This window comes from Lipophrys pholis (assembly GCF_963383615.2).
Source record: "Lipophrys pholis genome assembly, chromosome: 3".
Lineage (NCBI taxonomy): Eukaryota > Metazoa > Chordata > Actinopteri > Blenniiformes > Blenniidae > Lipophrys > Lipophrys pholis.
In genome coordinates, this window is record NC_137627.1 from 16,146,688 (window position 1) to 16,163,101 (window position 16,414).

Sequence of the window (16,414 nt, forward strand, 5' to 3'; positions counted from 1 at the left end):
CAACCAACATGTTACTTTAAGAAAAACAATCACACCCACGACTATGACTTCATCTTTGGTGTGACCAAAAAAACCCCCAATTAAACCAATTCAAAATATTTTCTCAGGTGACTGCAGCATGTGTTTTGGGTTCTTTTTATTCTCCGAGTTCAGTCAATGAAAAAAAAAAAACATGCACTGTTGCTTGGTTAGTTTGTTATGGTTGTGCAGGTACAGTGGGTGATAAAATCTCTCCTGCTAATCCTGTGCCGACCTCGCGGTTTTCTTCTTGTTCGACTACACGCAATTTCAACACATTTTACTTTCAGGGATACTTTAAAGTCTTCAGAGTAACATTAGTAATATTACTTGATGTTTTATGGAGAGTTAAGTCTGGTAAATAATGAGCTGTATCTGTAGAACACATTTTACACACGATGCAACTTTACATTGCATTTTCTAATGTTCAAATCAATCAATATTTGGTGCGCAAAAAAATCAGTAAAGGCAAAAGGATTAGGGAAGAACAATCCCAAAGTTGAATGATGAATTAAGCTCGGGACTAAAGGATGAGCTGGATGAGTCAAAGGCATATAGAGATGTCTCCTTAAGGACAATTCAGTTTATATTGTGCCTATAGGGTGTAGTTCACTAATCACTGTGTATAAACACAGAATATGCATATAACACACTGTGCGAAAAAAAAGTGAGTTAATGCAGCTGTTTTTGAATTTGTCGCTTTAAGCTTTTAAAAGCCAAGTTTAACCATTTAAAGTTCTATCCTGCTCATTGACATCATTTCACGTTTACGTCACATAACCGCTGGATCATTCATGATGTCAAGGAAATTCAAACTAGCAGAAAGCACAGAAATAGCACCGAGAACTGTCACATATCATGTCTTAGTAAGATCAAAAACACAGAAATATTGAATAATTTCCAGATTTTATAGGTTGAAGGTATCTTGGACCAGAAGCACTCTCTCATTGCACATTTGGTGACAATTCGACAAACAATAAATCAAAATAAATCTGATTATAGTCATAAGAGGGTAAAGATTTTTACAGTTTTTGTTCCACTTTATAGATACATTTACTTTACAGTTAAATCAATCATTTCTCATGAGCTGTAGCCCCAGGACAGTTTGGATCTCAAAGTAATCAGCGGATTACCGGGCAATCTGGATTACCATGGGCTGCAACAAAGCCACATGGCGAAGATTTCATCAGTGTGAATGACATAAAAAAGAAAAAAAAAAGAAAGTAGATCAATATGACTATGGAACGAGTGTGCTGAAAGGAGCCGCTCTCGAGTGGAGTACAAATCTCACACGTCTGCTCATCTAAACTCGATGTACCACTTACCAAACTTGTCGGAGCAGGCGGTGGGTAAGAGGAGCACAGAGTGTACCTTACTGCTGATGTCCTCCCCAGAGACATTTCCTCTAATCACAAGCCAGGTAATGTTCTGTTCATTGTTTTCCTGCCTCAAATCTAATCTGCCGTGCGTACAATCGGCTGTGAGTCAGACATGTTTGTGAAAATTACTGGTGCAGTAATAACATCTCTAGGTTATCATCTTGGACCCTTCTGAGAAACACCAGGCAGAACGATGCACAGAACCATGCAGGTATTCTATAGTTGGGTCTGTTTTGTCTTCATCTGGCCGAAGCCTTTCAGACCCAATCTGCACAACAGCAGCTGTACCTTGAGTCACAATGATTTGGGGTGTTCAATGTATACTTCGGTCAATATTTCACAAGTCCAGAAACAATGATTTTATTCTTTATTGGGAAGTTGGTGAGAAGTCCTCTGAGGACAGGAGACACACGTTCATGTGCCTGGTATCCCTTCACACCTGTATTTTTAGCAGTCCTCGCGCGATCAGCTCACCTTCGATGGATTTCAGCATCGGCTCGGAATAAATCCTCAGATAAACCTCTGCCTTTTTCAGCTTATTGTCACAGCTGCAGCCATGCCACCATGCTATGCACGCTCCTTATCACTCTTCCTTCACCCTCTTATCCACGACTATGTAAAGTCGCCAGTCACCTTCTCTTCCCCTCCATTAAACCAAAACTTGTTCCTCCTGCCACTCCAGCCTCCACCTCCTTCACCGGGACGCAGCAGTAGGGTGACATTCTCACCAGCCAGCTCGAAATGCCAGTTGCTTGATGATCACATTCTGATGCTCATACTACAGACCTCCAGCTTAGCCTCAAATCTCTGCCTCTGGTCTTGATCCCTCTTTTGTTCTCCATCTGTTTAGCTCTTAACTAAACATATTTCTTAGCTCCTCTGATAATATATATTCTTCCCTAACAACCAACTATTTGGATTCTTAAGTTTTCAGGATGTCTGCAAGTAGCCTCTCGCCACTTCTTGACACCGACTGTGCAAATGATCTGGGCAGGAAGTTTAGACATGTCATGGTTACATTAGCCTGGAGATCATAGCAGGCAATAGATCAAACCTCCCTTGCAGACATCCTGTACTTCTCCATCAGGGCGACTGCTCATGTGTTTATCTCGTTTATACATTTATTTCTATAGGTTTGGACTGCTGGGAGACCTCATTCAATGCACTGAGGATCTCATCACGTCCTCTTAGTACATTCATATGTGACCATGTCAACCTTTATGTCCGTCTTGTAGTCCGTGCTCTCTGTCCTCTCTCTCTGTGCAACTTGTGTTTTGTGAGGCAAAACCGGTAAACCAGAGGGTGAAGGGTAAAGTCGGGTAATAACAAAAGGAGATCTAATGACTGCTATTTCTAAATCAGATTCATTATTACCAGAAAAATTTACAAGCAAATGCTTGAGTATTTCTATACTATTCTATTCTATAAACAATTAGCAAATAAATGTTTGTGTGCATATCTGTTATATAACATCGACACAGTATGCGTCACTCACAGTGTTTTGGGAAAAAATAAAAAATCAGGGTGGTGTAATGCACCACTGATTGATGCAGGCAATACAAAAAATGTGTTTGCCCCTTCGTGATCTTCCTCTGAACACGGAGCGTTTCTTTTGGCGTTGCAGTTAAAAGAAGTCAAAACAGCTGGATGTGGGATGATGTGTGTATATCTCAAACAGTCAACGTCACGGTGCAAAACATTAGGCGAATGATACATTGACTGAATTGGATGATATTTTAGGTGGATGTAAAGTTGCACATCAATGCGATTACTTTATCAGTGTTTATGTAAAAACAAAACAGGACAACGTCTCAAATGGAACGGATTCAATCAGACAAAAAGTGAACAAGTAAATGTCGCTACCGAAACACAAAACTGACCTGGTGATTAAAATGAGACACTGCACTGAAATCTAGCTCCCTTTCCACGAACATAAGGATGTTATTTTGCAAAAAGAAAAATCAGTTCCTTTGTAGATTTTGTAAATGGTGCAAAACTTCTCAGAATGAGTTTCAAATCCTTTGTACTGAAACAAAAATAAATAAAGTTTTTAATCATAGATTATCTTGCTAAAGTCTGCAGGTCTGACCCAAATGAGATGAAATTACGCTGTGTGTGGACTCTAAATTAAAATGGGTTTTATACCTGCAGGCATCTCGGGATGTGAAGCAAAAAAAAGTTGCTAATCTGTCGATGCTGCCTGTGATCTACAAAATGTTGAGGCAGTCTGTTGTTCTCTGTGCTGTGAAACAACAAAGATGAAACTGACTTTTTGTATATAAAACTGAATTGACGAATACCTGCAATCTTGATGTTCATATGGCCATCCAGTAGCAGGTTCTCTGCCTTCAGATCTCTGTGGACGATGTTTCGGTTGTGGCAGTACTCGACAGCTGACAGGATCTGCCAGAACTTCCTCCTGGCCTCCAGCTCGCTGAGACGGCCATGCTTTGCCAGATAGTCTGCAGCCGGGGAGACAGACATTGGAAAGAGGGAACATAATATGTTACTACCGAGTGCAGATACTATTTTACACGGATTACATAATCTGGCTCTGAGGCACTTTCAAACACAGTATAAGGTATCAAGGCACACGAAGAATGTATTTGAGCTGGCTTTTCGTTGCACGCAGTGTTGGGCGGTTGTGTTGAAAGGATAATCAACTTTTGATGAGGCGCAGGCCCGGTGCCAAGAGCAGTTTACACCTGCTCTACATTACAGCTCGCTTTGTAAACTGACGTAGCACAAGACGTACAATGCAAATACCTGTTCTGAACCTCACTCCTTAGTGTTTTGGTTGGTAGAAGAGCGCACGTAAGTCGGCAGTGGCTGACAGCGCAGCATGCACAGTGTTGTCGTAGCTAAAAGCAGAAAAGGGGAAGCAGGTATTTCTGATAATGGGTCGACCGCAGCATCATGTACACATTTTAAAAATAAAGTAGATGAGCCTGTATGTTGAGAGGTTTGTTTAATAATGATGGCACAGGAGGATTGCAGTGTGCACACAAATATACAAACACATTGGACAATCAGGAGGGCAAATCAAGAGAAGAATTTGCTTATGCATAGAATCAGGAAAACATCCGATTTGATATGCAAAACTCTGGCTATATATATATTTATTTAATTTTGACACATCTAGATCATCAACCTTGATGTCAAAGCCTGCTCTCATTCTTAACCCTTCAGCTTCTCACTGCTCTCTGACAAAGCTGGCCCAATGGACCATTTTACAAGATGCCTGATCTTTGCAGCCCCGTGAACTTCGCGTAGTGTGGCGCTCGTTGCAGGCGGCAGGGTTTCTCTTCACACCTCCGCGTCCAGATAGCTTGCTAACTCTTCAATTCACACTCAGTGGCAAACAAGATAGGACACTCAAAGTTGGCCTTCCCTTCCAGCTGGCATGGATACAGACCACTGACCAAACCTGACAACAATGCATAACAGCCAGAGCAAACCCCACCCATGAAACATCATATGGGAATAAAGAGGAAAATGCAGAAAAACTAAATCATCAGCAAATTATAAAATAACCTTTTTGTAAACAGGAATGAGGCTAACGTGTTTTTTCTTGTTCTTTCTTCCACATGCATCTCATCCTTTGCATTTTTTTTTTTTTTTTTTAAACGCACATACGCATGCGAACATCAGCACAATTTCAACATCCAGGCCTCTGTGCGGATGCAATGGGAAGTCACAGTAAGCTACTTTCACACCTCATTAACATCAAAAACACAGTGACGTCAACTCAATATGAGATATTCAAAGTAGAGCAGCATTAGTCCTGAGGCCATCATGAACACCTCATCTTAACAACTGTGTTTCCACAGCGCAGAGTTGACCAAAAGGTCAGTTGTGAGCTGGAAATACTGTAAAGAAAAAGAAAAAAAAGAAGACTTAAGCCTGAAGCTGTAGCATTAAACCTAAGGGATGCAGCTCGATCCTCTCCAAAATGGTTTGTGAATGCACATCGGGAAAACCTGATTAGATAGTAGCTGGCAAATTCCAAAGAAGAGGCCCTTCAGTGACCAGAGCAGCTTTCAAACACTGTCGCTAATCAAAAAACACAGAGATGAGGGGAATGTGTCGAGAAGGTCCAAGTATGCACCTGCAGGAATGACTGGACTCTTAAGTACCGGTACTCTTTCTGGGATCAAACCTCTGCCTTTCCTGTCCTGCGTCAGTCTCTTAAAGCCCAAGCAGCATTTGCAAGCACCTGTATGGTAAGGTGCAGCATTGACTTGATTCTGATTTGAGAGCAGAATGTGATGCAAGAAGGTTCCATTGGTTAAATGATTTGAAGATGATTCCCAAAGATGTGCTCATGTTCAGGTTTTAAAGTAACAAGCATGCAGTGTCCACGATTTACAAAAGATGTATGAAACACTGTCACAAATTGCAAAGCAGGACATAATGCATAATAGGTTGTGGTTTAAAGGAGGGATGGACACCTGTGATTATTCTGATGCTCACAAATACTTTAGCTTTACTATCAGGTGGCCAAATTGCGACTGATGACTTTTACTATGATGAGAATAAGAATTCCTTCATTGATCTTCTTTACCAATTTATCCACATCTGGAGCCGATTATAGTGTGCTTATGGCTGAAGCCAGTCCAGGGTACACTGTGGACACGTCACCAATCAATCACACTATAGGAGAATTGTGGCTACCAGTTCAATGAAAGTAAACTTTGTCTATAATTCGGGTTGATTAAGTCAACATGTAGTTAAAATCTTTTAAATACAATGCATCTAAAATGTGGTTAAAATGGCCTCATCTGCTAATCTCATCACCTGGAAAGTGAACCTGCGGAGATTAATATGTTTTGAGTCTATCATGAGAAATGCGGGATTGACTCTTCATGAATACGTGTCATCTCTTACCAACAATAATATATAACATTTCCATTATTGTGACCTTGTAGTCACAGCTCAGGGGCAACCACCAGCAGATTTTTAATGAAAAACACAACAGCAACAGATTCATCTGCAGTCAGTGGAGTGCTTGATTATTTGGCTATAGCTTCTTGCTCTGCAACTAAGTGTGCTTGATACTATAAAGAAAATAAATAAAAGCTCAGAGAACCAAGTGCCGGAAACCTCAACATATCTTCAGCTCTGTGCCAACAGCAGCATTGGCTGCACACACAGACACAAACACAAAGAAACACTCAACAGACAAACAGAGACAGACACAAAATGCAGTGTGATGCCCCAGTGGAAGGATGAGTAATACACTGGTGCAATGTTGGGGAGGGTAAGGACCTCGGCACAGTGAGGCATGCAGCGCTGCATTCTGGGAAAGTGAACAGAATGAATCATAGGGGTATTAGGGAATAGCTCAACAACCACTATGTTCCACTTCTGCTGAGGGCTGGGCACGGAGCTAAGTCTCTTAACAGCTGCTCAGGTTTGGAGGGGACGGACACCGCGGGTATAAACTGGCTTGTCGGTCAGACCTCTGGCTGGACTTCAGACAACATTGTGGGGCTGACATGGGGAGTGTGTATACATGCGAACGTGTGTGCATGCGGAGGACAAGGGGCAAACACACAGCCGGGCACACATCAGTAACGGATACCCAGACCGCTTAAATTTGGAAGCTTCATTAATGTCACATCTATATGCGTGTTGATCGATGTTGGCTGATTTAATACGGATACCTCAAGGGGTTAATGTGGACTGGAGCCAGCTGGAGCTCAGTGCTTCTATTTAATCCAAGTTATAAGCAGTCAAACAACCATGTACTATTTCACAGTTTAAGTAAAGAAGCAAAACAAAGCTCACAGACGACCCCTTCATGCGTGTTCCATCCGCTGATCTTACCCTCTTGGTTTGAACTCATTAGCTGTTTAAAGGAACTTCCATCAGGGCAGAGCCGACAGAGTTGGGCAAAGTGTCAGGTTTTTCCCCTTTTCCCAGCAATTGCTCACATTGCTCCTATTTGTTGCCAGATCACATTTACTGATTTATGTTTTAAAAACAAGGTTAAGGACAGAGTAGTTCATTATTTATAATTTTTTATTTTTTTTAAATCCCAGAATAAACATTTGTTTGCTTTACCGTCTAGATAAGAGATCATTTAAATGATATGATAGTAAAACTCATATTTGATTCCATTAGATTTTGGATTGTTGATCAGAATAAGCTAATCAATAGTGAATACTGTGAATTTGGGAAATGAGAATTGCCCTTTTTAAAGTTTGCTTTTATGTTAATAATTGATCATATTTGTCAGAACAGATAGTTGCAGCCACAAAGCACATCGTTAAGAGCAAAGCTAAATTGAAGTTGGCTTACTCACATCCCTCCCCGAGAAAATCACTATGATTTAATACTTTAACAGGAATGCATTTGAAAGCATGCGATTCTTGTAGCCTTTCATGCAGACGATATGGTATTATTTATCGATGTCATCATAACACCTGAGTACGTGAGTCCCACCTTGAGAGGAGTTTTTATTATTATTTTACGCATTCCTTGGCATAGAAATAACTCATGAATTACATTTAAATTGCAGTGTTGTTAGAAACTATTTGCTATGTTGTTGCAAGGGAGGGCAAGATTTAAATGGGAAAAGGTAGTGGGTGCAAAACCTGGAACAGGAATTTTCAACAAGAAGGAATTCACAACAGATAGTGGGTGAGTAGATTTTTGTAAATGAAAAATAAGCCTCAGTTAAGATATGCTTCAATGTCATCATATATATTTAAAATAAAAAAATCACATATCACATAAAATTGTGATACTAGCAGTATTTATTCATTTTGCAAGTCTTGACTTGGGTGACGTTTTGCAGCTTGCAATTTAAATCTGTGGTTTTCAGAGTGGTTTTGCAAAGCGATGATTTTTGAGCGGTAAATTACCGCCATCTTTTTATATAGCAATCAATAAGTCATGCAGATAGACAATTCTATAATCAAATGTCTGCCATCACTGAAACACAGACCAACTTACATAAACTTAAAAAAGAACCTGTCAAAGCTTTTTCTTTTTCAATTTTCTTTGTAGCAGGTGGTTTCTTGAAAGCGCCTCTGATGCTGCTTGTCACTCAGCTTTAATTTGAAAGAGACAAAATAAGCCCTTTTCATGCGTCACCCAAATTCAGTGCAAATCAGCAGATATGAGCATTATATCTTAGGATTTAATATGAATTGTTAAAATCATACACGAATCATGTCCAGTGTAATTTTATCGTAATTATAACTAAGAGACTATGCATGATAAATGGATTATACTTGTATAGTGCTTTTCCACTGTGTACGCAGTCCCCAAAGTGCTTTACACTCATGTTTGCATGCCAGTCAGGTTTGTTTTGTTCTAAAAGTGGATTTACATGAGTACTATGACATTCGTATGAAACAGAACTTTGCTCGGCAAAACTGAGAAACAAAATGTTCTTGTGTTGACCTTTTTACTAGACTAAAGCTCACAATCACTTATAAATGCATCAAAGAGTCCAAACGGTGAAAATGTGCTTCACGCAGACAACAGATTAGTGTTGCACTGTTTGTTTGATTGCAAAACACATCTTTGGTTCATGCTGTGATCATTCTCTAAAACACTGAAATGAGCTCCTGTGTCCTTCTCCTTCCACAAATGAACGACAATAAAATAAGATTTCCATCCAACGTTCTTTTACCCAAAGTCCCAAAATGCAAAAGGACACGCAAACTTCACACGACATGCTTCTAACTGGACTTGGACATAATGTATTTTTGCTGTGGGGCGGCAGCGCGAACCACTACCCCGTAGTGCGGATTCTCAACATACACTTCATATGAATTTATTTCATGAAAGCACTGCAACTTTGTTGGTATGAAACATCAAGTGAAACTTTTATTCTTCTGCTCATTAGAGTTTTTCTCAAGGTCATCCAAGTCAAAGCTGCCCCGCCTTCGCTGCTGGCAGATCTGCAGAAAATTGACCCAGTGATATGAGGGATGGCTTATGTAGAAATTGACAGTCTGAGTAAATATGAATGTCTCCAAAATACCCCGACACCCCTTTGAAGTCAACATCCTCAGTCTCATTCCTAGTCAGGCAAAAGATCTGCATGAGTGATTTTACTCACTGCCAGCTATTATACTTGCCTCTCTCTCTCTCTCTCTCTCTCTCTCTTCCTCCATCTCCTTCTCTCTCCAGCAGTGCTTTCTTAAATATGCATGCCCTACATTTCCCCACCACCTTCCAAATTCAAATGGATGTCCCTTGCTCTCTCCTCTCCTATTCTCCTCTGCCTTCATCCACTACTGCCTCTGCAACTCCGCTTTATTTGTCGTTGACCCATTTTTCAGGTTTGATCCATCCGGTGGTGGTGAGGCTGTTTGTGGAGGAGCAGAATGACAGACAGGCGGCAGAGAGAAAGAAAGACAGACACAAAGCAGCCTCAACTGGCTGGCATCGATGCCTCGGCTGTGCCCATTACTGTGCCCACCCACCCTTTTGCAAGAATGAACCCATCACTCCCCACCTCCTAGTGCCAAACCCAGATACGCTCCTTTGTCTTGACGGCTGCAGACACACACGCTACCCCTCCTGCTCCTTTCACAACACCATTTCACTATTTGGAGTGAGGAGAGAATTGGGAGGCTCAGCCAGGGTTTTACTGCTTCGCTGAAACAAGGTGGGCTGCTACGCGTACACAAAACCACAACGGTGCATCCTCTGCCCTGTGTAACCTGCGACCAGTAGCAGACCGGAGACATTCATCATGTCAGGAAAAAATGGAGGAAGCTCTCGGGATGGCGATAGCGGAGGGAGCGACTGGAGACTTGGCTTGGCAACTTACCCATTTGTCTGAGTGCATCATGAGTCAATAACTTGATCCACCTCCAGAAAGTGTATTTGGAAATCAAAAATGATTGTTCAATTTTGTGGGACTGAAAACTGTAACACAAGTCGAGTGCTGCAGCTACCTTAGCTGTCTGCCTCGCTGAGTCAAAGCTGCTGCTGCCGCTGCAGCTGATGATGACATATAAATGTCTTACATAACTGCATTGCATTGTGCAATCAGGGCAGAGGGGTCTAAGGAATCAGGACACAATGGTTTTATAATACCCGGAGATGATCCATGAGCAAATCTATGGGTTACACAAACAGAGGCATACCGATCTTATTTGGTTCTTCACACGCCGAAACTGACATTTGGAAACTGTACAAACCTCCTGCTGCAAAACCACATGACAAACTTGATATCTCTCCTCGTGTCTGTAGTGTAAATAGAAAGCCACTGTTGGCTCTTTCAAGAGTTTACTGTACCATGAGTGGCATGTAATATTCCTGTCACTACATATCTTGACGGGGTTCACAGAAGCTGCCGTTTGCTCAATTTACAGTGAGCTACGGCGTCAACCAATAGGAATGAGCCGCTCCATCTTATCTCTCTACACGTCTGTACTTCCTTCGCATTTCTTAACCACGCTCTGTAATTGTTTTTCTTTGTGCCTGCTTCCCGCTCTCTCTGGGTCACAGGAGCAGAAGTAGCTGCTGATTCAACATCACAAGTGGAACACTGGTCTCAAACTCGCAAAGATGCACATACACACACACACACACATAATGCACGCGTTCATGTACAGGCAACAGACGTGACTATTAAAGTTTGCCGTAGTCAACTGCTTGAGTAATCCTCTCAGCTCTGGTGTCTGGAAGTAGGCTAAGTGCAAACATTCTCAGACGGTCTAATAGGTGAGGCCATTAATCTACTGTATGTGGATCATGAACCTCTTACAGGTTGTTCACACACCGACAGGCCTGCACTTGTGATAATAATCCTTGAAATATTTGAATGTAAGTTTTTGCACATTCAAAGCTGGAACATTTCCAGAAGTATTTCAGCTCTGTGAAGGAATGGCTTAGCCACGCTGGCACCCAAACATGCATCATCCTATAAATGAGGTGGAAAAATTGGGGATTTGGGAGTTCCATGTCCAGTGTGCTGCATTGAAGACAGTCGGTACACACTGTACAAATATAGCGCCAGTGTGCATGGGTGGCACCAATACAGTGCATGCGGTCCTATGGCAGACAAAGATAAATGCTTATCTTGGTGTACTATTCTTGTTATGTTCCAACTTGTCTGTCCTTTCCAACACAATATCCGTCTTCATGCTTGAGACTAAAATAGTAACGGATACAGACTGACTGGAAAAGATCATTTCTATAATCGAGTGTTGAAATTTAAACATATTCATCGAATAGGTACCCCTATCTATTAAGAAATTTAAATTTTCACTTAAAATAATTGTTCCAAAAGGTTCATGAGGAATACTCCGTTTTAGCCATACACAAAATGGAGAAAAGTTCTCACATGTAGGATTTCTTACTTGTTAATACAACTTTATGAAATACATTCTGGCTGCTGTCATTAATTGCCTAATCACTGATCATGTGTTACACCCATCTTATATCATTATCCAAATATTTCCTATCACATATCAAAATATTGCAATGATGACAATGAAATTGAAAGGCTGATCATTATTGACTGATAAGATACCACAGGCCTGTTCATTGTTCAACAAATATAAACAGCCAATGAAAAAACTAAATTTTATACGTCTATTACTTCCATGCTGAAGACAACAGCTGATTTTTATATTATAAAGTGAAACCTTTATATGAAGATACATTTTTATCATAAATTCCAACATATTGGCAAAATATTTTTTATAAATATATAAATAAATCAGGTGTCAAGTTATAAACATAACTTTGATAAAAACAAATCTGAAGTTACTATATATATATATCACCCGTCTAAGGTTTTGACACCTACCTTATTTGATGTTATTTATTTTCATGAAATTTTAGATTCTCACTAAAATCATCACACCAATGAATGAATACATCTGGAATTATATAGTAAACAAAAAAGTGTGAAATAACTTCAATTGTGATTCATATTTTATATAATTCAAAACCCTATGCTTTCACTACTGCTTTGCACACTCTTGGCATTCTCTCAATGAGCTTCATGAGGTCGTCATTGGAAATAGTTTTCCAAGTCTTGAAGGAGTTCCAGAGATGCTGAGCACTTGTTGCCCCGTCTGCCTTCAGTCCGTGGTCCATCTCATCTCAAAGCATCTGTATTGGGTTTAGGTCAGGTAACTGTGGAGGCCAGGTCATCTGGCAGCACTCCATCAAATAGCCCTCACGCAGCCTGAAGGGGTGTTTGGGGTCATTGTTCTGTTGAATATTAAACAATGGTCCAACTCAATGCAAACTGGATGGGATGTCATGTTGCTGCAGGATGCTGTGGCAGCCATGTGGCTCAGTGTGCCTTCAATTTTGAATAAATCCCCAAAGCAAAACACCCCCACGCCATCACACCTCCTCCTCCATGCTTCACGGCAGGAACCGTGCATGTAGAAACCATCCAGTCAGCTTTTCTGCGTCACACAAAGCCACAGGGGGTGGAACCAAAAATCTTAAATCTGGACTCATCAGACCAAAAGCACAGATTTCCACTGGTCTAATGTCCATTCCTTGTGTTTTTTGGCCCAAACAAATCTCTTCTGCTTGTTGTTTCTCCTTCTTTAGGCATGGTTTCCTAGCAGCTACTTAACCATAAAGGCCAGATTTTTCTTCTCTGAACAGTTGATGTAGAGATGTGTCTGCTACTAGAACTCTGTTTAGAATTTATTTGATCTCTAATGTGAGGTTCTGTCAACTTGTGAATTCTGAGGCTGGTGACTCTGATGACCTTATCCTCAGCAGCAGATTTGACTCTTGGTCTTTCTTTCGTCGGGCGGACCTCATGTGATTCAGTTTCATCGTAGAGCCTGACGGTTTTTGCTACTGCACTTAGGGACACATTCAAAGTTTTGGCAATTTTCTGGACTGACTGACCTTCACCCCTGTGAACCAACTAGACTTCCACACAACACAACTGATGTTCCCAACCCCATTAAGAAGGCAAGATATGCGGTTTATATTGCATTTATGGAATTCGAGGGTGAAGGTGATTAGACTAAAAACAGCAAAAAAAACCACCAGGATTTAAATATTAGTGGCTAAAGGGACTATTTGAGAGTTTCTTCATTTTTATTTCCATATAAAATTAAGAGGTTAATCGAGTAAGTCATTGTTGGTCACTGTATTGAATTTAACCGACCAAATACCGGGGACAAGTTTTAAAAGATTTTTAAATTATTACAAAAAAAAAAAAAATCGAATCTCCGTCGGAAAAACCAGTTAACCTCAAATTCACTGCGAGAGAAAACTGTAGTTCAACAATAATAACCCACACACTCATCAGGACAACATGCACATTATGCACAGAAAGGTCTCCAAGCCCAACCAGGACTCAAACCAGGGACTTTCAAGCTTTTGATCTTTTTCGGCGCCAAAACTCGGGCGCCGCCATATTGCATCATTTTGTCTTAAAAGTTGGTGGGTGGGACTACTGTAGCGTTGTGTCGTTGCTCATAGTAGCAGCTCGCTCTGTACGGTGAACGGTGTTGACAATTCATCTCTGAATTAAGACTTTTAAATATCGCTTATGTGGATTGAAGCTCGGTGCACCGGTGTCTAGCCGCGGCTAGAGCTGTGTGGGCTACTGCTCCAGTGCTCTGTAGCTAGCCGTGGCTAACTTTGTCTGTCAGTTCTCCGTGGCTAACCACCGTTAGCTGCGTGCCTGCTCCGGTGTTCCACGGCTGGCTGTGTGTGTTGCCGATTCGGTGATCTGTGTCTGGCTTTGTCTGTCTGTGCTCCGTGGCTAACCGGCTAGCCAGGTGTAGCATTGTCACATGCTCCGTGCGGAGCTGTCATAACAACTGGATAACGAAGTGAAAGCAGCTGAAACAACAACCTTCTGAACATAAAGAGGAGAGACAGGACTGTTGTGGAGCAGCAAACGACCTGTGGATTCATGCAGCACTGTGCAACTTTTAAAGCAACATAATCTCTGATGTTGAAGAGTTAGTGCGGAGTTGTCCACATGTCTCACGGTGTAAGCTCATAGTTGCAATAAAGAATAACAAGTTTGAAAGGATTTCATCTTGGTTTATTTCATATGAGATTTGAACCTTCCACAACATTGAAGCTGCAGGAACAGCTGGTTGCTCTGCTTCACCCACTCCGAGTGGTTAGCATAGCGGCTAGCGCTAGCTGACCGGCTGTGACGAGGATGTCACCAGAAGTTACCACAGTCCTTTCTCATGTCGTCCTCTCGGGTCATAATTAAAGAGGGATGAGGCAACATTTTCATGTGTTCCCACTTTAATATTCTGGTTGCAGTGTTGTTTGTTACGTTTTCTGGGAGTTTTATAGATGAGATAAAAACACTGGGCTGCCGTCCACCACACTGTAATTTTCGGTAAACGGACATGCTTAAGAAAATGCGGAAGAACGGAGAATTGAAAGTGTGTGGAGCGGAACAAGGTCAATAGACGATGAATGCCAACCACTGTGTTTTAACACCAAAAAGTATGATGACTTCCTTATTTTATTTATCCCAATGTGAGAATTTTGCAGGTTCTGTTCGGCGTCCTATTGTAAAATCAGTAAATTGTACCTTGTAGAGTTTAATAGGAAAAAACCACGTCAGAAATATTTTCACTGTTCTCGAGAAGGAAGTTCCAGTGTGTAAAGCCACAGCTGTTGGGTCTTTCGAGTCACATGTTTCATTCCTGCATCTGTTACAATACTTCAAATCATGCCAATCAAAACAAAGTAATCCTAACAAATAAATGCATGAGAACATGAAAAATAGTCCGACACATCTCAGAAGAGCGGAGCAGAGGTTTCACAGACTGTATTCAAATTCAGTCTGAGAATCTGACAAACTCTGAAAAACAGAAATGACGCCGTTGCCTGCCAGCGCAAAGAGACTAATCTTGACATCTTGCACAATCAGAACATTGAAGCTGTAAACCTTTCAGGTGAGAGCGATTCTGCAACACACAGAGCAATAAATCAGCCCTTTTGTCTTTGAGGCTGCCTCCCTGCAGATTTTTATGGGCCATCGGTGATGTCACTTTATACATCTCCAACAATGTCAGCACATTTGTTGCAACGGTTACTAGCAGCACATGACGAGGGTTGCATAAGGACATTGTTTTTTAGATTTCCATCAATCGTACGACCTTTGAGATGGAGGCTGGGATAGCGGTGAGAGCAATGCAAACTGAACAAGACTTTGATACGTCCTTGTTTGTCGAAAGCATGACTGACGCAAAAGAGCAGATTGGGTTGTTTTTTTTTTGTTTTTTTTTTAAACTGATACCAGAGAGGACATAAATGAAGTGGGTGGGACATAGTTACAGAAGTCAGACTGGATCTTGGAACTGAAAGTATCACTCACCGAAGATCTCCCCATTCTTGGCATACTCCGTGACTAAGTAAAGCATGTTCTTCGTCTCCATCACCTGAAAGAGGGAGAAGACGAAAAAGAATGGGGCCGAGGGAGGAGAGAAGAGTGGGAGAGTGAATATACACAGAAGACCACTTTCAGAAGCAATAGCATGAGACAATCTACAGGAGCATCTCAAAAACCGAACAATATAATTGAAAACTTAATAGTTTTGTCCGTTATTTTTATATTCATTGCATGCTAAACAACTGAATTGAAAAGTTAGAGGCATTTTTTAAAATGCAAATAGTGATAACTAGGGTCTACTGTTTAAAAAACATTGGGAAAACCTCGGATCTCATAATTCTATTACATTTTCATGACTTGTAGGCTAAAACTATAAAGAATTAAAAAAAAATTAATAATCTGAATTTGTCCAATAAGGCTAAACTAGATTGCCATCTTGATGATCTAAATATTGAAAAAAATGAAGTGTTCTAATGTAATCTGTTTTTTGGGGGGGATGCACCTTTAGATTATCAGGCTCCTGCAACAAGAGAGTATTAGTCCAAAGAGGATGGACCTATAATAAGAAATACAAATGACCAAAATATAGCAGAGTTGTTCACAGGGCTGGCTCTACACTTAAACTGCCGTCTGGCATCCACAAAAACAAAAAAAGTATGAATGGAACGGCGTCTAAATATTGCATCCATGT

The 16,414-nt window shown here is 40.9% G+C and overlaps 1 protein-coding gene across 2 annotated transcripts in view; it reads right to left on the reverse strand.

Moving 5' to 3' along the window:
- sik2b (salt-inducible kinase 2b) overlaps positions 1-16,414 on the reverse strand; it is a 50,946-nt gene that overhangs the window by 20,487 nt on the left and 14,045 nt on the right. For both annotated transcript variants that reach the window (XM_080459519.1, XM_080459518.1), the window contains exons 3-4: positions 15,709-15,772; positions 3,698-3,859 (exon numbers count right to left, since the gene is read on the reverse strand). In XM_080459519.1, coding sequence (XP_080315645.1) covers positions 3,698-3,859; positions 15,709-15,772 — 226 coding nt within the window. The remainder of the gene's footprint in view (positions 1-3,697; positions 3,860-15,708; positions 15,773-16,414) is intronic.